The sequence below is a fragment of the Melanerpes formicivorus genome, unplaced genomic scaffold, assembly GCF_026170545.1.
Source record: "Melanerpes formicivorus ecotype bairdi unplaced genomic scaffold, bMelFor1.0.p_v2 SCAF_60, whole genome shotgun sequence".
Taxonomy (NCBI): Eukaryota; Metazoa; Chordata; class Aves; order Piciformes; family Picidae; genus Melanerpes; species Melanerpes formicivorus.
Window position 1 is genome coordinate 3,990,187 of NW_027142412.1, and position 20,287 is coordinate 4,010,473.

Below are 20,287 nucleotides of genomic sequence, written 5' to 3' on the forward strand. Positions count from 1 at the left end.
TCAGAAAGCTGGGGACAGAGCTCTGAGCAGGGCCTGATGTGCCAGGCCAAGGGGGGCATGGTTTGGACTGAGAGATTCAGCCAGGAGAGAAGGGAGAAATGTTTGACACTGAGGGTGGGGAGAGCCTGGCCCAGGCTGCCCAGAGAGGCAGGAGCTGCCCCATGCCTGAACAGTTCCAGGTGAGGCTCTCGAGGGTTCTGAGCAACCTGCCCTCGTTGCAGACATCCCTGTCTGGGGCAGGGGGCTCGCACTAGAGGAACCCAAACCATCGTGTGCCGTTCCCGGCCCGCCCCCGACGCCTTTCAGCAGGGTTGGTGAAGGCAGCACCGAGTGATGCAGGGTGGGGAAAGCCCCACAAGGGGTGCATGACGTGGGGGTCCTTCTCGCTCCTCGGCGGCAGGTCCGCAGCAACCAGATGCCGAGCCTCAGCGCGCTCTTCTCGGCGGAGCGCGGCGCGCTGCTGCGCAGGGTGGGCGAGGAGCTGCTGCCCCCCGACAAGCACAGCTTCGAGGTGCGCGCAGAGACCGACCCCAAGACCGTCTGCAGAGCCATCCAGCGCCTGCTGCTGGGCTACAAGGTGAGAGGAGGAGGTCGGGAAGGGCCCGGCCGGGCCACAGGAAGGGGAGGAGGCTGCGGCAGCACCGCGGCGGCCGTTCCGATGGCGCCGGCGCGCAGCTGCTGGCCCCGAGGTCAGAGCTGGCTCTGAGCCTTGGTGCTGGCTGGAACATTTCCCCCCCAACACAAAACTGCCAGACCAGCTCAGTTAGAAAGCAAATGGAGCTGTACTGACAAGCAAAACGAGCATCCAGGAAGGCAATGCAACGAGCAGGTACAAAATGCACAATATTGACAGCACAAGAACGCCCCCAGGCAGGGGGCTGCCAATAGCTTCCCCTTCCCTGCCCCCCTGTACACCCGGGACAAGAGAGAGCAGAGAGTTGTTTGGCAGAGGCAGGACAAAGTGCAGCCAAGGTCAGCAAGGCAGCAGAGGCTCAAGTTAGCCCCTGCTAGAGCAAAGGAAGGGAGAAGAGCAGGGTAGCTTGCAGGTCTGTGTGTGTCAGCTGCCCGGTGGGACTGCTCAGACCTCATCCCTGTTGCCCTTCTCACACCCACGGGAGATTTGTTGGCATTCTGCCACTCTCTGTTCAAGATCTCTGGCAAGGTTTGAAGGTGCAGCCTCCACCTGCTGCACCCTTACCAAGGGAGGCTCCCCAAGGGCAGTGCCAGCAGCGAGGCCACTTTGGGTTCCCCCCATTTCTGTGCTCAGCTGGAGAGCTGCTGGCAGAGGGGAGGTGATTTCAGGAGGGCTTGCAGCCTGCTGTCCCCACTGCGGGGCCCTGCTGCAGGCTTCCTCCCGCGCTCCGTGGAGAGGTGCACCAGGAGCTGCCCTCTGCCCCTCGTGCAGGACGAGCGCCGGGGCCCCACGCTGGTGGCCGTGCAGTCCAGCTGGGAGCTGAAGCGGTTGGCCAGCAGCATCCCCATCCTCGAGGAGTTCCCCCTGGTGCCCATCCGCCTGGGCGACGACATCAGCTACGCGGTGCTGGACTGGCAGCGCCACGCCGCCCGCCGCATGATCCGCCACTACCTCAACCTGGACACCTGCCTCTCCCAGGCCTTTGAGATGAGCAGGTGCCCCGGGGCAGCCCCTTCCCCTGACCCACGGGCAGCCCCTGCACCCCGGGGCAGCCCCTTCCCCTGACCCACGGGCAGCCCCTTCCCCTGCACCCCGGGGCAGCCCCTTCCCCTGACCCACGGGCAGCCCCTTCCCCTGCACCCCGGGGCAGCCCCTTCCCCTGACCCACGGGCAGCCCCCTTCCCCTGACCCACGGGCAGCCCCTTCCCCTGCACCCCGGGGCAGCCCCCTTCCCCTGACCCACGGGCAGCCCCTGCACCCCGGGGCAGCCCCTTCCCCTGACCCACGGGCAGCCCCTTCCCCTGACCCACGGGCAGCCCCCTTCCCCTGCACCCCAGGGCCCTGTGGGAGGCTGCCTCGTTCCTTGAGGGGACAGGCTGGGGTCTCTCTGTCCTCTCAGCAGCTGTGCTCACCCCAGTGGCCTCTCTGTGCCCCAGGTACTACCACATCCCCGTGGGGAACCTCCCCGAGGACATCTCCACCTTCGGCTCGGACCTGTTCTTCGCGCGCCACCTGCGGCGCCACAACCACCTGCTGTGGCTGTCGCCCACGGCCCGCCCGGACCTGGGGGGCAAGGAGGCTGATGACAACCGCCTGGTCATGGAGTTTGATGAGAGAGCCTCGGTGGAGATCAACAACCCCGGCTGCTACTCCACAGGTGAGGAGGGAGGCTCCCCTGCAGCACTGCCCCGGTTCTGGGGCTCCCGGCACAAGAGGGATGTGGAACGGCTGGAGAGGGTCCAGAGAGGGCCATGAGGATGATCAGAGGGCAGAGAACCTCTGCTGTGGGGCCAGGCTGGGAGAGCTGGGGCTGTGCAGCCTGGAGCAGAGAAGACTCCAGGGAGACCTCAGAGCAGCCTGCCAGGACCTGAAGGGGCTCCAGGAGAGCTGGGGAGGGACTTCAGACAAGGGCTGGGAGGGACAGGATGAGGAACAATGGATTGAAGCTTGAGGAGGGCAGAGTGAGACTGGAGATGAGGAGGAAATTCTTTAGAGTGAGGCTGGGGAGACTGGCACAGGCTGCCCAGGGAGGCTGTGGCTGCCTCCTCCCTGGAGGTGTTCAGGGCCAGGCTGGATGAGGCCCTGAGCAGCCTGGGCTGGGGGGAGGTGTCTCTGGTCCATGGCAGGGGGCAAGAACCGGAGAATCTTTAAGGTCTATTCCAACCCAACCCATTCCATGAGTCTGTGGGCAGGGTGGCAGTGTGGAGCAGGGCCAGAGCTGGACTCTGCAGGCCCTGTAGAGGGATGGATGCAGGCTCCAAGAGTCTCCCTGGTGGCAGTCACCAGCAGCTTTGGTGTCTCAGCAGCCATCTGGGCAAGATGCATGCAAGGGCCATGTCCTGGGGCAGGGAGCTCTCCCCTGCAATGTGTGCAGTCTGAATGCAGACTCCTTCCCAGTTCATGGCCACTGACAGCAGCACTTGGAAGCCCAGCTGCAATGTGCCACCAGCTGGTCACCTCTGGTGCCCCTAGGGACAGCCTTCCTCGGGGGCAGCAGCATCCTGTGTGCTCCTCAGTCCTGAGCTCCTCTGCTGCAGCTTCCAGAGAAGTGCAGTGGTGGTTCCCAGGGGCTTGGCAGGCCCAGCTCTCGTTGGAAGAGAAGTGCCAGTCAAGACCACGATGCCTGTGAAAGCCTTTGCCCCCTGGGCATGGCCAGCACCTGAGGATCACCCTGGGAGCTGTGCAGAGCACTGGCAGAGGGGCAGGCAGGGTGTCCTGGTGGGCCTCTGGCCCTGCCTGGCTGCTGAGAGGTTGTGTTTGCTGCTAGTGTGTCTGGAGCTGGACATCCAGAGCCTGGCTGTGAACACAGTGCTGCAGTCCCACCACATAAACGACATGGAAGGAGGCTCCAGCATGAGCATCAGCTTCGATGTGATCCAGCAGGCGTCGCTGGAGGACATGGTGACCGGGAACCAGGCTGCCCACCTCCCGGCCAGCTACGACGAGGCAGCCCTCTGCTCCAACACCTTCAGGTGTGCCTCCAGGGGGTGCAGCAGCTGCTCTCCATCCTGGCAGCTGCCCTCGGGGGGGGCTTGCCCCTCCTTTTCCTTCTGGCTTTAGCCTTCCCCAGCTGTGCAGGAGTGGGGCCTGTGGGATGCTCTGAACACGAATCCAGGTCTGGAGAGCAGGGCAGGCATCTGCTCCAGCAGACTGCTGGAGATGCTGGGCTCAGACCTGCCTGTTGGCTCAGCCAGCAGATGTGTGGGGGTGCTGATGAAGGCTTTGCCTTCTCCTGTCTCTGTGCTCAGCCAGGCTCTGCGGGCACTGCCAGGCTCTGCGGGCACAGCCAGGCACTGCAGGCACAGCCAGGCACTGCAGGCACAGCCAGGCTCTGCGGGCACTGCAGGCACAGCCAGGCTCTGCAGGCACTGCTAGGCTCTGCGGGCACAGCCAGGCACTGCAGGCACAGCCAGGCTCTGCAGGCACTGCCAGGCTCTGCGGGCACTGCAGGCACAGCCAGGCTCTGCAGGCACTGCTAGGCTCTGCGGGCACAGCCAGGCACTGCAGGCACAGCCAGGCACATCCAGGCTCTGCGGGCACAGCCAGGCTCTGCAGGCACAGCCAGGCTCTGCAGGCACAGCCAGGCACATCCAGGCACTGCAGGCACAGCCAGGCTCTGCGGGCACTGCAGGCACAGCCAGGCACATCCAGGCTCTGCAGGCACAGCCAGGCACTGCAGGCACAGCCAGGCACATCCAGGCTCTGCAGGCACAGCCAGGCACAGCCAGGCTCTGCGGGCACAGCCAGGCACTGCAGGCACAGCCAGGCTCTGCGGGCACAGCCAGGCACTGCAGGCACAGCCAGGCTCTGCGGGCACAGCCAGGCACAGCCAGGCACTGCAGGCACAGCCAGGCACTGCAGGCACAGCCAGGCACTGCAGGCACAGCCAGGCTCTGCAGGCACAGCCAGGCTCTGCGGGCACAGCCAGGCACAGCCAGGCACTGCGGGCACAGCCAGGCTCTGCGGGCACAGCCAGGCACTGCAGGCACAGCCAGGCTCTGCGGGCACAGCCAGGCACAGCCAGGCACTGCAGGCACAGCCAGGCTCTGCAGGCACAGCCAGGCACATCCAGGCACTGCAGGCACAGCCAGGCTCTGCGGGCACTGCAGGCACAGCCAGGCACATCCAGGCTCTGCAGGCACAGCCAGGCTCTGCGGGCACAGCCAGGCACTGCGGGCACAGCCAGGCTCTGCGGGCACAGCCAGGCACTGCAGGCACAGCCAGGCACAGCCAGGCTCTGCGGGCACAGCCAGGCTCTGCGGGCACAGCCAGGCTCTGCGGGCACAGCCAGGCACTGCAGGCACAGCCAGGCACAGCCAGGCTCTGCGGGCACAGCCAGGCTCTGCGGGCACAGCCAGGCACTGCGGGCACAGCCAGGCTCTGCGGGCACTGCCAGGCTCTGCGGGCACAGCCAGGCTCTGCGGGCACTTGCTGAGCCCCTGTGGCTCGTGTGCCAAGGGCTCTGCGCTGCTGGAGCTCCTGCTCTGAACCCTCCAGTGGATCCCAGACTGTCCAACAGGGGCGGGGGTCACGTGTGGCTGGGGGGGTGATGCTGCCTCTGCTCCCTGGCAGGATCCTGAAGAGCATGGTGGTGAGCTGGGTGAAGGAGATCACGCAGTACCACAACGTCTATGCAGACAACCAGGTCATCCACTTCTACCGCTGGCTGCGCTCGCCCTGCTCCCTGCTCTACGACCCCGCGCTGCACCGCACGCTCCACAACATGATGAAGAAGCTTTTCCTGCAGTAAGTGAGGCCTGGGCTGGCCAGGGGCTGGGCAGGGGAGGGGCAGGCATGGCATCGGTGACCAGGAGCAGATTGAAGCTGGAGGAGGGGAGAGTTAGAATGGAGGTGAGGAAAGAATTCTCAGCAGTGAGGCAGGGGAGAGCCTGGCACAGGCTGCCCAGGGAGGCTGTGGCTGCCTCCTGCCTGGAGGTGTTCAGGACCAGGCTGGATGAGGCCCTGAGCAGCCTGGGCTGGGGGAGGTGTCCCTGCCCGTGGGTTGGAACTGGCTGAGCTTCAAGGTGCTTTCCAACACCAACCGTTCTGTGAACCTGTGCTGCTGTTGGCAGCCACAGTCACTCCTCTGCCCAAGGCTCCAGAGAGGTGGGCAGCAGGCTGGACCTCCTGTACTGCTGGGGTGAGCTTCCTTGTGTGGCACCACCGGCCCCCCACCTGAGGGGTGGGGGCCAAGGGGAGGGGGCCAAGCTCTTGTGGGTGCTGTGCACTAATGAGACAAGAAGCAGCAGGTTCAAGCTTGAGCAGAGAAGGTTTCAGCTCAACATGAGGAGAAACTTCCTTACAGTGAGGCTCTCACAGCCCTGGAGCAGGCTGCCCAGGGGGGTGTGGAGCCTCCTTCCCTGGAGCCTTTCCAGCCCCCCCGGATGCATTCCTGTGCAGCCTGCCCTGGGTGCCCTGCTCTGGCAGGGGCTTGGACTGGCTGAGCTCTGGGGGTCTAATGCACTGCGGTCTGTGACGTGCCTGGCTCCTGACCGTGCTGGGTCAGCCCATTCCCCAGGGGTGGCAGTGTGCTGCCCCCTGCTGTGCCCCCCTGCCTGCTGCTGTGCCCTGTGCCCTGCTGCCCACTGCTGTGCCCCCCTGCCCTCTACTGTGCCCCCCTGCCCTCTACTGTGCCCCCCTGCCCTCTGCTGTGCCCCCTTGCCCTCTGCTGTGCCCCCTGCCCGCTGCTGTACCCTGCCGTGCCCCCTGCCCGCTGCCGTGCCCCCTGCCCGCTGCCGTGCCCCCTGCCCGCTGCCGTGCCCTGCTGCCCTCTGCTGTGCCCTCTGCCCGCTGCCGTGCCCGCTGCCCTCTGCTGTGCCCTCTGCCCGCTGCCGTGCCCCCTGCCCGCTGCCGTGCCCCCTGCCCACTGCCGTGCCCTCTGCCCGCTGCCGTGCCCTGCTGCCCTCTGCTGTGCCCTCTGCCCGCTGCCGTGCCCGCTGCCCGCTGCCGTGCCCTCTGCCCGCTGCCGTGCCCCCTGCCCGCTGCCGTGCCCTGCTGCCCTCTGCCGTGCCCCCTGCCCGCTGCCGTGCCCCCTGCCCGCTGCCGTGCCCTCTGCCCGCTGCCGTGCCCTGCTGCCCTCTGCCGTGCCCCCTGCCCGCTGCCGTGCCCTCTGCCCGCTGCCGTGCCCTGCTGCCCTCTGCCGTGCCCGCTGCCCTCTGCCGTGCCCGCTGCCCTCTGCCGTGCCCGCTGCCCGCTGCCGTGCCCGCTGCCCGCTGCCGTGCCCGCTGCCCACTGCCGTGCCCGCTGCCCTCTGCCATGCCCGCTGCCCACTGCCATGCCCGCTGCCCACTGCCGTGCCCTGCCCGCAGGCTGGTGGCCGAGTTCCGGCGCCTGGGCTCCTCGGTGGTTTATGCCAACTTCAACCGCGTGGTGCTGTGCACCAGGAAGCGGCGCATCGAGGACGCCCTCAGCTACATGGAGTACATCATCCACAGGTGAGCTGCCCTGCCCAGGCCGCCCCGGGCCGCAGAGGGCACTGGGGCGAGGCTGCCGAGGCCGGGGCTCGCCGGGGCTCTCGGTGTCGTGGCCTCAGCCGTGCTCTGCAGCCGGTACCTGGGGAGTGCTCCTGGGAGTCGCTCCGAAAAGCCCCCCGGGAGAGCTCGTGCCCAGCAGCCCAGCCATGGCACGGGCACCTCCACACAAGAGAGGGAGCCAAGGCTCCTCAGGCACGGCTTCCCCTGGGCACTCGGGGAGGGCACCCCTCTGTCCTCGCCAGCACCACCTCCTCCGACACCGCCTCTGTACCTCAGAGGCAGCTGAGCTAGGGAGGATGCCAGTGCAGGGGGCAGCTGCTGCTCTTTCCCTCCAGCATCCACTCCAAGGAGATCTTCCACTCCCTGACCATCTCCTTCTCCCGCTGCTGGGAGTTCCTGCTCTGGATGGATCCAGCCAACTATGGAGGCATCAAGGGGAAAATGGATTCCCGTGTGCACTACGGGGAGGTAAGGGATGGGAAGAGCTCAGGGTGCTGGGCGTTGAACCCAGCAGGGACACAAGGAACTGCTGCAATACCACTGGCTCCTCCAGAAGGACACCAGCAAGAGGCAAGTGTTAGAGGAGGAGAAGGAGGATAGTGAACAAGAGGAGGAGGAGATGGCAGCAGGGGAAGAAGAGGAGGAGGAAGGAGAGACAAACGTGGAGGAGCTGCTGGAGAACAACTGGAACATCATGCAGTTCCTGCCCCAGGCTGCCTCCTGCCAGAGCTACTTCCTGATGATCGTGTCAGGTGAGCTGCCCAGGGAGGGGACAAGGTCACTTGTGCCTCCCCAGTGCCAGGGGGCCTGCAGCAGGGCAGCTGGGCTGGAGCTGAAGCCCTGCCCGTGTCCCTCCCAGCCTACATCGTGGCCGTGTACCACAGCATGAAGGAGGAGCTGCGGTGCAGCGCCCCCGGGAGCACCCCAGTGAAGAGGAGGACCACCAGCCAGGTGTCCCAGGAGGTGCTGAGGGAGACAGGGGCCATGCCTGGTGAGTGCTGAGCCACAGGCAGCCCCCCCCTCGCTGTGCCCATGTGCCAGGGTACAGCTCTCTGTCCCGTCCCTCCAGGCATGATCACCTTCTCTCAGGACTATGTGGCCAATGAGCTCACCCAGAGCTTCTTCACCATCACCCAGAAGATCCAGAAGAAGGTGACTGGTTCCCACAGTGCCAGTGAGCCCTCAGACCTCTTCCCAGTGCTGCCTGGCTCCTACTTGCCACTCAACAACCCGGCTCTGGAGTTCATCAAATGTGTCTGCAAGGTCAGCAGGGGCAGGCAGGGCCCTTCCCGAGGGGCTGTGGCCAGGGCTCAAACTGCTGCTTGCCCACGGCTCAGATGTGCTGCAGCTCTCCTCCAGGAGTCATCTGTGTCCAGCTGGACCTTGCCCTGCATCCACAGGAGAGGTCCCAGCGGTGATGCTCTCCTCCTCCTCTGCAGGTAGGCTCACCTGGCTCTTCCTCCCTGCAGGTGCTCTCCTTGGATGCCAACGTGACCAACCAGGTGAGCAAGCTGCGCCGGGACCTGCTGCGCCTCATCGAGGTGGGAGAGTTCTCCGAGGCGGCGCAGTTCCGGGACCCCTGCCGCTCCTACCTGCTGCCAGAGGTCATCTGCAGCAACTGCAACTTCTGCAGGGACCTCGACCTCTGCAAGGACCCTGCTGCCATCTCCCAGGTGCAGCCTCTCTCCTGAGCACCCCACAGGCCCCAGCATGGCAGTGCTGGAGGCCACTCAGTCACAGACTGAACGGGGACTAAAGCACAGAGTCCCAGAACACAGCTGGCTGGGAGAGAGCTCCAAGCCCCCCCAGCCCTGCAGGGGCACCACCAGCCCATGGCCCTCAGCACAGCTCCACAGCTGCTGAAACCCCTCCAGGCATGGGGACTGCAGCCCTGCCCTGGGCAGCCTCTGCCAAGCTCTGAGAAGCCTTCCAGGGCACAAAGAGTTCCTGAGCTCCAGCCTCAGCCTCCCCTGCTGCAGCTTGCAGCCATTGCCCCTGGGCCTGGCCCTTGGCACCCAGGAGCAGAGGCTGCCCCCTCCTCACTGCAACCTCCCTGCAGGCAGCTGGAGGGAGCAAGGAGCTCTCCCTCAGCCTCCTCTCCTGCAGCCTCAACACCCCCAGCTCCCTCAGCCCCTCCTCGTGGGCCAGGGGCTCCAGGCCCTTCTGCAGCCTCATTGCCCTGCTCTGGACAGGCTCCAGCCCCTCCATGTCCTTCCTGGAGTGAGGGTCCCAGAGCTGAGCCCAGCACTCAGGTGTGGCCTCAGCAGTGCTGAGCACAGGGGGGTGGTCACCTCCTGGCCCTGCTGCCCCTCCTGCTTCTAGCACAAGCCAGGCTGCCCCTGGCCTGCCTGCCCCCCTGGGCACTGCTGGTCCCTGGCCAGTGCCTGCCACCCAACACCCCCAGGTCCCTCTCCAGGCTGCAGCTTCCCAACCACACATCCCCATGGGGTGGCTGTGACTCAGGTGGAGGACAAAATGTTACAGTGGGACTCAGTGATCTGAAAGCTCTTCCCCAACCTAAACAATTCTGGGACTTAGCTTCTCCCTCACTCCCTCTGCTGTGCAGCTCTGCCTGCTGCTGGGGCTCAGCCTCACCTGCAGCCTGTTTTCTGCTCACCACCTTTCCTAGCTGTTAGTGGCAGGTCTGAGCATCCTTTGGCTCTGGATGATCCATCCTCTCCAGGAACCAGTGCCCCCACCCCAATTCTTGCACTCTGGGTGCTCACCTTCCTCCTCTTTGCCCCTAGGATGGGTCAGTGCCACCCAGCTGGGTCTGCCCCAACTGCCAGGCTCAGTATGACACCGCTGCCATCGAAGCTGCGCTGGTGGAAGCCCTGCAGAAGAAGCTGATGGCCTTTGTGCTGCAGGACCTGGTGAGTGCAGGGCTCCTGCCTCTGCCTGTCGCCACCCCCCCCTTTGGCTGCCTGAGGCTGGGCACATTCACTCCTGTCCCCTGGCCCACCTCCCTCCTCGGTCTCCAGGTGTGCCAGAAGTGCCATGGTGTGAAGGAGACTCACATGCCTGTGTACTGCAGCTGTGCTGGAGACTTTGCCCTCACCATCTCCTCCCAGGTATGCCTGCACCCTCCTGCCTGGCCCAGCCCCATGCCAGCAGCTCCTTGAGGGGCAGCACGGAGCTCTGCAGTGGATGCTCTGTTCCTCTTCGGCCTCTTCCCTGACTCCATGTCCCCTGGGACCTGCTGTGCTGCTCCCTGCCCCCCTGGGGGTGCTGGGCAGCCTTCTTCCCTCCTTGCTCCCTTCTCCTCAGACCTTCAGGGAGCACATCAGCGTCTTCCAGAGCATTGCCCAGCACTATGGCATGGCCTTCCTGCTGGAAACCATCAAGTGGCTGCTGTTCACCACCCCCCAGCTCCAGCAGTGAGCTGCTGGCCTGCTCCTTGTGCCTGTATGCTGCTGCTGGGGGCACTGGCTCCACAGAGAGCAGTTGTGGACCACCCCTTGGCCGTCTGCTGGACCCCTCGAGAAGCTGAAACCCCCTCCTGCAGCAAGGGAGGGAAGGCAGGAGCCCTGCCAGGGCCTGGGCTGTCCTGCCCCAGCTGCCTGGTGCAAGGCTGTGGGGCAGCAGGGCCTGGAGCTGTGCTCTGCAGGTCTGCGCTGCCCCCAGGAGTGGTTTTAATGTCCAGTTGCTATCAATAAAGGGATTGTAGAAGGCAGGCGGAGTGCTGGGGAGGAGCAGGGGCTGGGGCCTGGGGCCTGCCGCTCCTCTGCTGCGGGGAGCGGGGAAGGGGGAGGGGGGAGCGGGGAAGGGGGCAAGGAGGAGGGGGAGGGGGGAGCGGGGGGGGGGGGGAGCGCCTCAGCAGCCGCGGCAGCAGCCAGCGCGCGCACCAGGCGGGAACGCGCCGCGGCCCCACAGGCAGGCAGCTGCCTGGGCGCTGCACGCGCGCGCACGTGTAGGGGCAGCTGCGCGGGGCAGAGGTGCACGCGCAGGGGCGGGCCGCCGCGTGCGCGGGGCGGGGCGGTGGCAGGTGCGCGAGGGGCGGGGCGGCGCTCTCGCCCCCCTGCGCCTTTAAGGCGCCGCGCAGGTGGGGGGCGGGTGCTGACGTCACGGGGGGGCGCAGCACCGCAAGGTGAGCCGGGTGGGGGGGGGCGCGGGCCGGGCCGGGCCCGGGGCCGCTCGCTCGGAGCCGCCGCTGATGGAGCTGGCCCGGCGCGGCAGCGCGGACCGGGGCTCGGCCGCCGCGGTGGGGCCTCGGCCCGGCCCTCCGTGGGGTCCCGCGGCAGCCGCCTCTCCCGCGCGGCCGGTGTCCTTCGGCTCCGGCGGCGGGGCCCCGGTGGCGCCGTTCCTCGGCGGCGGCGTCTCGGGCGCCCGCAGGAGCTCCCGGCCGGACGCCGCCTGCGACCCCTTTCTCTACGCGTGTCCGCGGCCCGGGGGCGCGCCGCGCGGCGGCTCCGAGGAGCGGGCCTCGGGCAGGGCTGCGCAGCCCCTGCCGCTGGAGGCCGGCCGGGTCCAGCCCGAGGGCACCGGTGGGCATCACACCTTCGCGCTGCCCGCCCTGCTTCCCCCCAGCCCGGGCGCCCCCGCCGCGCGTCCCGCCGTGCCGTCCCCCGTAGCGCTCGGCCCGGCGCCCAGCCGAGCCGCCTTCGCCGAGCTCAGTCCCCTGGAGCCTGACGCCCCCGGCAAGCCGCCGCCCGCCGAGCGCAGGGAGATGCTCCCCAAGGCGGAGTCGAGCGACCACATCTCGGCCTGGGCGAGCTCCTCGCCCCGCGCCGCCGGACTGCCCAAAGCCATCTCCAGCGAGTTCATCGCCGGCGGGCGGGCGAGCCTGGCCAAGCCTGCAGCCCTCTCCAGACCGGAGCCGGACGAGCTCTCCCTCTTGGGGAAGTCCCTCGGCCTGCCCAGCTCCGGTGACTCCTGCGATGCTCTGCTCGGCGGCTCGGGAAGGGGCCCGGAGGACAGCTCGTTCCGGTGAGCAGGTGTCACCGTGAGGGGAGCGCAGGGGGAGCCCACGACGGGCAGAAGCTGTCCTTGCTATGTACGGAGCAGCGAGCGAAACCGCTGTGGGGCTGGAGGTGCCCCTCGGCTCCTGCTGTGGGGCTTGGTTCATCTGGAGGAGATCTGTGGTGGGGGGCTACGGACAGACAGTGTTCACCTGGGGGAGGGGGTGCCCGGTGCCCGCTGTCTGTGCAGCCAGCCTTCTCGGGAGGGGGTGCCCGGTGCCCGCTGTCTGTGCAGCCAGCCTTCTCGGGAGGGGGTGCCCGGTGCCCCATGTCTGTGCAGCCGGCCTTCTCGGGAGGGGGTGCCCGGTGCCCGCTGTCTGTGCAGCCGGCCTTCTCGGGAGGGGGTGCCCGGTGCCCGCTGTCTGTGCAGCCGGCCTTCTCGGGAGGGGGTGCTGCGTGGGGCGGCACGGGCTGCGGAGCGGGTCTGGAAATGCTGTGGCATTGCTCTCCCTCGCTGTGGAAACGTGTGCCCCGTGAGCGAGGCTTGCCCCGGCGCTGCCCGCGGGCGCTGCTGCATGCTGCGTAGCGGCACTAATGTGTTGTGGCTGCCCGTGGCTTGGCGCCGGTGAAGGACACCGCTGCGGGGCTCGCAGCGCTGCTCTCGCCCGCGCTGCCCTGGCGTCGGGGGCTGGCCGTGCGCTGGGGCAGGCCGGGGGGGCTGAGAAGGAGCCTGGAGGGTGATGGACTCCTGGGCACGGGAAGGGGTTTTGCGGGGACGCCTTGTCTCGTGGGGCTGGCTGCTGCGCCAGCCTGCCTGTGCCAGTCGGTGCTGATGGGAACGTGGGCTCCTTGTGCTCACGTTTGGACTTTCACCAGGGCTTGGCTCGCAGCAGGGTTTGCCGTGTGCCAAGGTAAGGTGCAGACCCTGGGGAAGTTCAGGGGCAGGGACCTGTTTCTTTCCAAGGGAGCTTAAGGGCCTGGCTGAGCTTCTGCTGTGGCCACTTCTGTTGTAGGCAGAGAGCTTCCTTACTGGAGTTAGAAGTGGGGTGGGAGGGGGACAGGGAACTGCCTCTGAGCCCTAGGGCTTAGCTTGTTCTTCCTTTGTGCTGCCAAGCATCACAGTGGTCACCTGGAACGTGGGCACAGCCATGCCCCCGAGCGATGTCACATCCTTGCTGCACCTCAACACGGGCGAGACGAACGATGCAGACATGATCGCCATCGGGTAAGAGGGGCAGGTGCAGGGGCCCCCTCCCCTTTCTGGGGGACCCCCATAGCCCCGGGGGGAGCAGGGAACAGAAGAGCTGCAGCCCCAGCCTCCCTAGGGCGAGGTGAGCAGGGAGGGCTGGGCATTGTAAGCCATCAAACGTTGTGATGGTGATGGAGTAAAATGGGGGTGCTGAGAGGAGCTGAGACCCTGGCACCCTGGGCAGCCTTGAACCCTTCAAGAGCCTCTGGCTGGCTGTGATGTGCAGCCTGGGGAGCACGGCTCATGCTGAGAGCCTCTGCAGTGCTGGGGTCAGGTCTGTAGAGGCATTTAGCTTGCTTCTGGAAGCCCTCTGGGAGCATTTTCCCCATCTCAGCTTTTGCTGGTGGTAGGCAGGCCTCAAGGGCACAGCTCTGCTGTTGTCTCACAGCTGGATTGGCTCTGTGCCCCTGGCAGCACTCAGCTGCTGGCGAGGCGGCGCCGTGCCCAGGCTGTGGTGGTGTGGCCAAGGGAGCCCGTGGGGCAGGCTGGTCCCTCAGGCTTTGCTGTGGTGTCTGCGAGGTGCTGCCTTTGCTGAGGGTGTGAGAACCACTTCTGCCCCTGTGGGTGAGGTGCAGGAGCTGGGTCTGCAGCCAGGAGGCATCCAGGAAGAGCCCTGAGGATCCTCGCCCCAGGACAGAGCTCGATGTGAGGCTGAGGGGGGCAGAGCTGCCCTGCTCTGGTGGAGTCAGCCTCCTGCTCGCCTCAGCTTGGCAGACAGCTGGGCTGGAGCTGCCTGGGGGCTGCGGGTGTAGGGGCAGGGGCGTAGCTGACAGCAGGGGACATGCTGGGAGCGTGTCCTGGCTGGGGCAGGGTGTCCTGCTGCTCCCCACCCCCAGGGTGTCTCTGCCTGGCTTTGTCCTTCTCCTGACCCTGTGCCCTGAGCATTGGATATTTTTGGGCAAGACATTTCCTGATTCTGCCTTTCTCTGCGGATGTTCTTCCCTCTCTTCACTAATTGCTGAGCCATGGAGCTCTGTTAACCTTCTCTTTGCTGCTGCTCTGGGCTTGGTGGCCAAATGTGCATCTGGACACCCTGTGCTGAACTCCTGGTGAGGCTTCTCTGTAGCTCCTCTGGTAGAGCCCAGTGCAGCTGAAATGTTCCCCTAAGCCCTTCTGGCACCTGGGGATAGGCTTTGAACTGCTCTCCAGCCCTGTGCAGCTGAACTGCTCCTGCTTTGAAATGGCCTTAAGGCCTTGTGGGGTTCAGGGCCACTTGTGCCTCCTGCTAGCACAGGGCCCAGCACTGCTGGAGCAAGGATGTGGCTGGTTTGTGCCCAAAACCCGAGGTCCTTCCTCCAGCTGCTCCTCGTGCCCTGGCCCCGCTCCCCGGCGCCGTGCTTGGGCACCTCTCTCGAGGAGCTCCTGCCAGCTGGGGCACAGACACCCTCCTGCTGTGGCTGAGGGACCTGTCCCTTTCTTCCCAGGCTGCAAGAGGTCAACTCTAAGATAAACAAGCGCCTGAAGGATGCCCTCTTCACAGATCAGTGGAGTGAGCTCTTCATGGATGTGCTGAGCCCCTTCCACTTCGTCCTGGTAGGAGCTCTCCGAGAGGCTGGGCAGCTGCTGTGCCCTCTCTGTCCAAGGGGCAGGGAGAGTTGGGCTGCAGGGAGTGAAGGAAGGAGATGCAGTGAGGCAGTCTGCAGCAAATGGGGGCTGATGTCAGGGCATCTCACCAGTGTGCCATCCAAGCCTGTGCCACCCAGCTCCCTTTCCTGTGCCTAAGGCTTCCCCTGTGGTGCTCTGGGGTCTTGTTGCCTGCTGCCTTGCCCCAGGCTGAGGGGCTGACCGTGGGAGCAAGTCTGTGCTCCTGGCAGCAGCCTGTGGGTGCCAGGCCAGGCTCACCTACATGAGCTGCACATCCCAGCTGCCACTGTTCAGGAACTAAATGTGCTGGTGGTCAGCTGCAGGATGGGGAGGGGGCGTGCAGAGGCTGGGGGTTGGGGGGAGCTCTGGGTCCTGCTGTGGCTGTCCTCTGCCCTCATGCCCTGTTCCCGCGGCAGGTCAGCACGGTGCGGATGCAGGGCGTGATCCTCCTGGTGTTTGCCAAGTACTACCACCTGCCCTTCCTGCAGGACATACAGACAGACTGCACCAGGACGGGGCTGGGAGGCTACTGGGTGAGTGGTGGCCCTGGGGGGCAGGCTGGCATGGGGAGGGGGAGGCTGGCATGGGGAGGGGGGGCTGGCTTCCCGGGGAGTGACGGCGTCCTCTCGGCGCAGGGCAACAAGGGAGGGGTGAGCGTCCGGCTCTCCATCTTCGGGCACATGGTCTGCTTCCTGAACTGCCACCTGCCAGCACACCTGGAGAAGGCTGAGCAGCGCAAGGAGGACTTTGCCACCATCCTGCACATGCAGCAGTTCGAGGGGCGCGTGGCCAACGGCATCCTGGACCACGAGTGCGTACCCCGCGGCGCCCGGCCTGTGCCGGTGCCCGGCCTGGGGCCTGTGCCGGCCCCTGCCCTTCACCCCTTCCAGACAGGCTCTGGGGTCTGTCCCCTCGATCCCACCACAGACTGAAGCTGGGGTCCTGCCTGCAGAGTTGCACAATTGCCCTGTGGCCCAGTGGGCACCCAGCCAGGTGGGGTAGGTGCCCTTGGTTCCCTCTGGGGCACGTCCAGGCCTGGGGCAGCTTCACAGATTGCATCGAGTTGGAAGGGACCCTCAAAGGTCAGCCTGCCCAACGCCCCTGCAGTCAGCAGGGACACCTCCAGCTAGAGCAGGCTGCCCAGGGTCACACTGAGTCTGATCTTGAATGTCTCCAAGGATGGGGCTTCTTCCACACCCCTGGGCACCTTCTGCCATGCTGGTGCCACTGGGGTTGGGGAGTGGTGGGGTGTGAGGGCCTGGCATCACCCCAGTGTCCTGGCTGTGGGCTCTGAGTCTGGTAGGCGACTCACAGTGGAAATTTCCATCCTCAGTTTCTGCCCAGGGACGTTGGGGCTGTGTGGCTGATGGTGCTGGATCCTACCTGAGGAATCCTGGCAGTGCTGGCAGCTGGCCAGGCTGTAGGCTTGGAAGTGCTGACCTGCATCAGTGCTCCTGAGAGCACCTCTGCTGCAGGCTGAGGCTGCTCACAGGGTGATAGGGGCTGGAAGGGACCCCCAGAGACCATGGAGTCCAACCCCCCTGCCAGGGCAGGAGCAGAGACTCCAGCACAGGGCACACAGAACACATCCAGATGGGGCTGGAGAGGCTCCAGAGCAGGAGACTCCACAACCTCTCTGGGCAGCCTGCTCCAGGGCTCTGGCAGCCTCCCAGGGCAGAAGTTCCTCCTCCTGCTGAGCTGCAACCTCCTGGGCTGCAGTCTCCATCCCTTGCCCCTTGGCCTATGGCAGGGTGCAGCTGAGCAGAGCCTGTCCCCTCCCTCCTGCCCCCCAGCCCTCAGAGATTCAGAAGCATTCCTTAGATCCCCTCTCAGGCTTCTCCTCTGCAGACTAAGCAGCCCCAGGGCTCTCAGCCTCTCCTCCCAGGGCAGTGCTGCAGTCCCTCACTCATCCTGGGAGCCTCTGCTGGGCTCTCTGCAGCAGCTCCCTGTCCCTCCTGAGCCGGGGAGCCCAGAGCTGGGTGCAGTACTGAGGTCTCCCCAGGGCAGAGCTGTGCTGCCTGGCTCCCTCCAGCCTGTTGCCCTCTTCCCCCCAGCCTCGTGTTCTGGTTCGGGGACCTCAACTTCCGCATCGAGAGCCTGGACATTCGCTTCGTCAAGTACGCCATCGACAGCCACATCCTCAGCCAGCTCTGGGAGAAGGACCAGGTGGGCCTGGGCTGGGCCTCAGCTGGGCCCTGCCTGTGCTCCGGCCCTTGCCACATCTGCCTGCGCAGCCGTGGGGCACAGAGGGCGGCGCAGCCCCAGGAGGCTCTCTCGGGGCTGGGCAGGAGCCTCCTGCGGCGGCGTGCTGGGCAGAGCTGGGGCTGAGGCACGAGAGCTTGCTGCTGGCATGGCATGGGCAGGCCCCAGGAGCTGGGAGGGGCTGGAAGCCAGAGGGCAGGGATTTGGGTGCTGGGGTGGGGAGGTCTTGGGGGCTTGCAGAGGGGCCTGGCCGTGGGGGCTGCTGTGCTCTTCTACCTGCTGCTCTCTTTCCCACAGCTGAACATTGCCAAGAGCACCTGGCCTGTCCTCAGTGGCTTTCAGGAGGGACCCCTGAACTTCCCACCCACCTTCAAGTTCGATGTGGGCACCAACAAGTATGACAGCAGGTAGGAGAGCAGAGCTCAGTGTGTGCTGGGCATGGGGATGGGCAGCATGTGAGGGGTGCAGGAGTGGTGGAGCCCAGAGCCAGGGCAGGAGCTGCTGCTGGTGTGGATGGGTGAGAAAATGCTGGGGCTGGCATGGGCTGCACTGGGGGTGGCAGGCTGGGACCCAGCTGTCATGCTGGGGCTGCACTGGGGGTGGCAGGCTGGGACCCAGCTGTCATGCTGGGGCTGCACTGGGGGTGGCAGGCTGGGGCACAGTTGTCGTGGTGGTGCCAGCACAGGTCTGTCCCTGCAGCTGCACTGAGCTGTGTGCTGAGAGGAGCTGCCTCCCCTCCCCGCGTGTGCCATAGTGCCAGGAGGAGGCAGTTTGGGGTGGAGCCCACTGCCCTCTGCCAGGCAAGAGATGCCCCTCTGTGCCCCGCAGTGCCAAGAAGAGGAAGCCTGCCTGGACTGACCGCATCCTGTGGAAGATCAAAGGTGCCAGCGGGGGCCCTGGCACGGGCGGGCGCCGGCCCAGCCGGAGCGTGCTGGCAGTGAGCCTGCTCTGCTACTGCAGCCACATGGAGTACACCATCAGCGACCACAAGCCAGTAGCTGCCCTCTTTGCAGTGCAGGTGAGTGCCAGCCAGGCCCTCTGGGCACCCAGGCAGGGGAGGGATGCTGGTGGGTGCGTGCGGGTCTGGCCCTGGGGGGGCCCTGGGCAGCAGAGGTGGCTGTGGCTGGCGTGCCCTGGCTGACAGTGTCTGTGTCAGTTTGCTTCCAAGGCAGACAAGCCCCCCGTTGAGATCTATGTGGCTGATGAATGGAGCAGGCCTGAGCAAGCAGTTGTCAGGTACAGGATGGCTGCTGGCTTCCACCGGAGCTCCTGGGACTGGATAGGACTCTACCGGGTATGGCCCTGGGGGGCTGGGGCTGGAGGGAGGGGGGAGCCCTGCACAGGCACCACAGGACCCCTTCTGAGCTCCCCCCAGCGCCAGTGGACACAGACACAGGGCAGGGACCTGTGCTCTGTGTTCTCCCTTCCCCTGTGAAGCCCTGGCAGTCAGCAGCAGGCTTTGGCCCTGCTTCAGCAGGCTCAGATCCTGCAGTCCTCCTTTCCTCCTGCGCCGGGGGCCTCACCCCTCCCAAGCCTGGCACTTGGGGCTGGGGGCACCACTGGCTGGGTGCAAGGAGGGGGTGTGGAGGGGAGCAGAGCTGGGGCCAGGCTCGGGGTGGTGCTGAGCAGAGCTGATGTTCTGCCCTGCACACGCTCAGGTAGGCTTTCGGCATCCCAAAGACTACGTCTCCTACGTCTGGGCCAGGAGTGAGGAGGGGGAGCGCAGCCTGGAGAAGCAGCTCTGTGCTCAGGTGAGCTGGGGCCAGGCCCCCTGGGCACTTGTGCCCCAGGGCAGGGGGCAGCAAATGGCCCCTGTGAGGCCAGGGGGGCAGGAGGGCACCTCCTCGGTGCTGTGCACTGAGCCTGGGGCAGAGCCACTGCTGGCACTGGGAACTTCTGCTCTCAGATGGGGCTGGGGCCGAGGGGAGGGGGTCCCCCTCTGCCCAGCCCTGATGCCCACCACTGCCTCTGGGCCCCAGGTGATGTTCTCTGAGGAGGCACTGCCCAAGGGGAAGGGCGAATACATCCTGGGGTACTACAGCAACGCCTCCAGCAGCATTGCTGGCATGACTGAGCCCTTCCAGGTCAGCAGGGCCGAGGGGCTGGGGGAGGGCAGGGGCCTGGGGGCGCTTGGCTGGCAGCGCGCCCCGTCCCCCGCGCGGGCAGGCTGCGGTGCTAACGCAGGGCACAGATCTCCCTGCCCAGCTCAGAGGAGGGCAGCAGCCCCACGGACAGCTCCGGCAGCAGCTCGGAGGAGGAGGACGACAGCACCCTGGTCCTGCTGGCCCCCAAGTCCCGCAGCCCCAGCCCGGGCAAGATGAAACGGCACCGGAGCCGCAGCCCCAGCCTGGCCAAGTTCCAGGGCCTCATCCTGCGTCCGTCGAGCCGGGACAGGGCGGCCAGCCGCAGCCCCTCGCCGCAGAGCCGCCGCCGCGGCCCCCCCGGGGACATCCCCACCATCCACCTGCCCCCCGAGGAGCCGGGGCGCGGCCAGGAGCAGGGGCGGGCGGCTGAGAGCCAGGAGGGCAGCTCCTGCTGCCAGACTGTGCCGGAGCAGGGCCGCTGCAGGCAGGTCTCTGCCGACAGCCCCCTGGCCAGGGCCGACCCCCGCAGCCTGGGGCTGCTGCCTGCCCTCCGCCTGGAGATGATCGACCAGGCCCTGGGCCGCCGCAGGGACAGCGCCGACCAGGCCTACCCTGGCCAGAGGATGAGCCCCACCAGCCCCCCCCAGGAGGGGAGCAGCCCCCAGGAGCTGGACAGCCATAGCTGTGCCATGGGCCGCTGAGGGCGGCCCCCCGCCTCCCTCTCCAGTACGCTTGCTGTGTGCTTCCCTCTGCCACTCCCTGCTGAGACTTCCCTCTCCCTTTATTTATTGGGGTGATTGCTCACCTGCAGCGTGTGCCAGGCTGCCCTCAGCCCCAGCTCCTGCCCTGGGAGGGCAGGGAAGTGGCACAGGGGAGGAGGGCAAGGCTGGTCCAGGGTCGGGGGAGCCCCTCATGCAATTCAGACTGCAAGACCCCTTCAGCTGTTTGGAGTGCTGGCCTTGCACCTGAGGAGGGAACAAGATGCCAGGGCAGGGCTGTGGTGGCACTGGTGATAGGCATAGGGTGAGGATCACCCCAGGGTACCCCTGAGATCAAAACTTGCTCCTTCCACCTGTTAACCACTGTGCCTCAGCCTTGGATGTAGTGCAAGCAACACAATAAATCTCCTGCCCACCCCAGCTCCTCTGTTTACTGCAGGGGGG

General features: G+C 66.3%; 2 protein-coding genes across 2 annotated transcripts in view; both read left to right on the forward strand.

The window, feature by feature from the left end:
- The window catches only part of POLE (DNA polymerase epsilon, catalytic subunit), a 35,586-nt gene extending 24,806 nt beyond the window's left edge, over positions 1–10,780 (forward strand). The window contains exons 35-48 of the mRNA XM_068161906.1: positions 401–577; positions 1,406–1,629; positions 2,071–2,291; positions 3,402–3,606; positions 5,207–5,380; positions 6,943–7,068; positions 7,443–7,575; positions 7,661–7,859; positions 7,967–8,098; positions 8,177–8,370; positions 8,577–8,780; positions 9,855–9,980; positions 10,089–10,178; positions 10,375–10,780. Of these exons, the coding sequence (XP_068018007.1) occupies positions 401–577; positions 1,406–1,629; positions 2,071–2,291; positions 3,402–3,606; positions 5,207–5,380; positions 6,943–7,068; positions 7,443–7,575; positions 7,661–7,859; positions 7,967–8,098; positions 8,177–8,370; positions 8,577–8,780; positions 9,855–9,980; positions 10,089–10,178; positions 10,375–10,488 (2,319 nt within the window). The 3' untranslated portion in view covers positions 10,489–10,780. The remainder of the gene's footprint in view (positions 1–400; positions 578–1,405; positions 1,630–2,070; positions 2,292–3,401; positions 3,607–5,206; positions 5,381–6,942; positions 7,069–7,442; positions 7,576–7,660; positions 7,860–7,966; positions 8,099–8,176; positions 8,371–8,576; positions 8,781–9,854; positions 9,981–10,088; positions 10,179–10,374) is intronic.
- Positions 10,781–11,206: 426 nt separating this feature from the next.
- INPP5J (inositol polyphosphate-5-phosphatase J) lies at positions 11,207–20,263 on the forward strand. The gene is made up of 12 exons (XM_068161907.1): positions 11,207–12,033; positions 13,120–13,230; positions 14,679–14,787; positions 15,255–15,371; positions 15,474–15,649; positions 16,893–17,004; positions 17,338–17,447; positions 17,869–18,058; positions 18,197–18,334; positions 18,699–18,791; positions 19,020–19,124; positions 19,232–20,263. The coding sequence occupies exons 1-12, from the start codon at positions 11,261–11,263 to the stop codon at positions 19,823–19,825; spliced, it is 2,628 nt and encodes an 875-aa protein (XP_068018008.1). The 5' UTR covers positions 11,207–11,260; the 3' UTR covers positions 19,826–20,263.
- Positions 20,264–20,287: the final 24 nt, after the last annotated feature.

What these genes read in the sequence shown, in the direction of transcription:
- INPP5J (XM_068161907.1), top strand. Translation starts at nt 11,261, where the DNA reads ATGGAGCTGGCCCGGCGCGGCAGCGCGGACCGGGGCTCGGCCGCCGCG. An exon ending in GCCCCTTCCACTTCGTCCTG is followed by an intron (nt 14,788 to 15,254) that starts GTAGGAGCTCTC and finishes TTCCCGCGGCAG; the next exon opens with GTCAGCACGGTGCGGATGCA. An exon ending in AACGGCATCCTGGACCACGA is followed by an intron (nt 15,650 to 16,892) that starts GTGCGTACCCCG and finishes TCTTCCCCCCAG; the next exon opens with CCTCGTGTTCTGGTTCGGGG.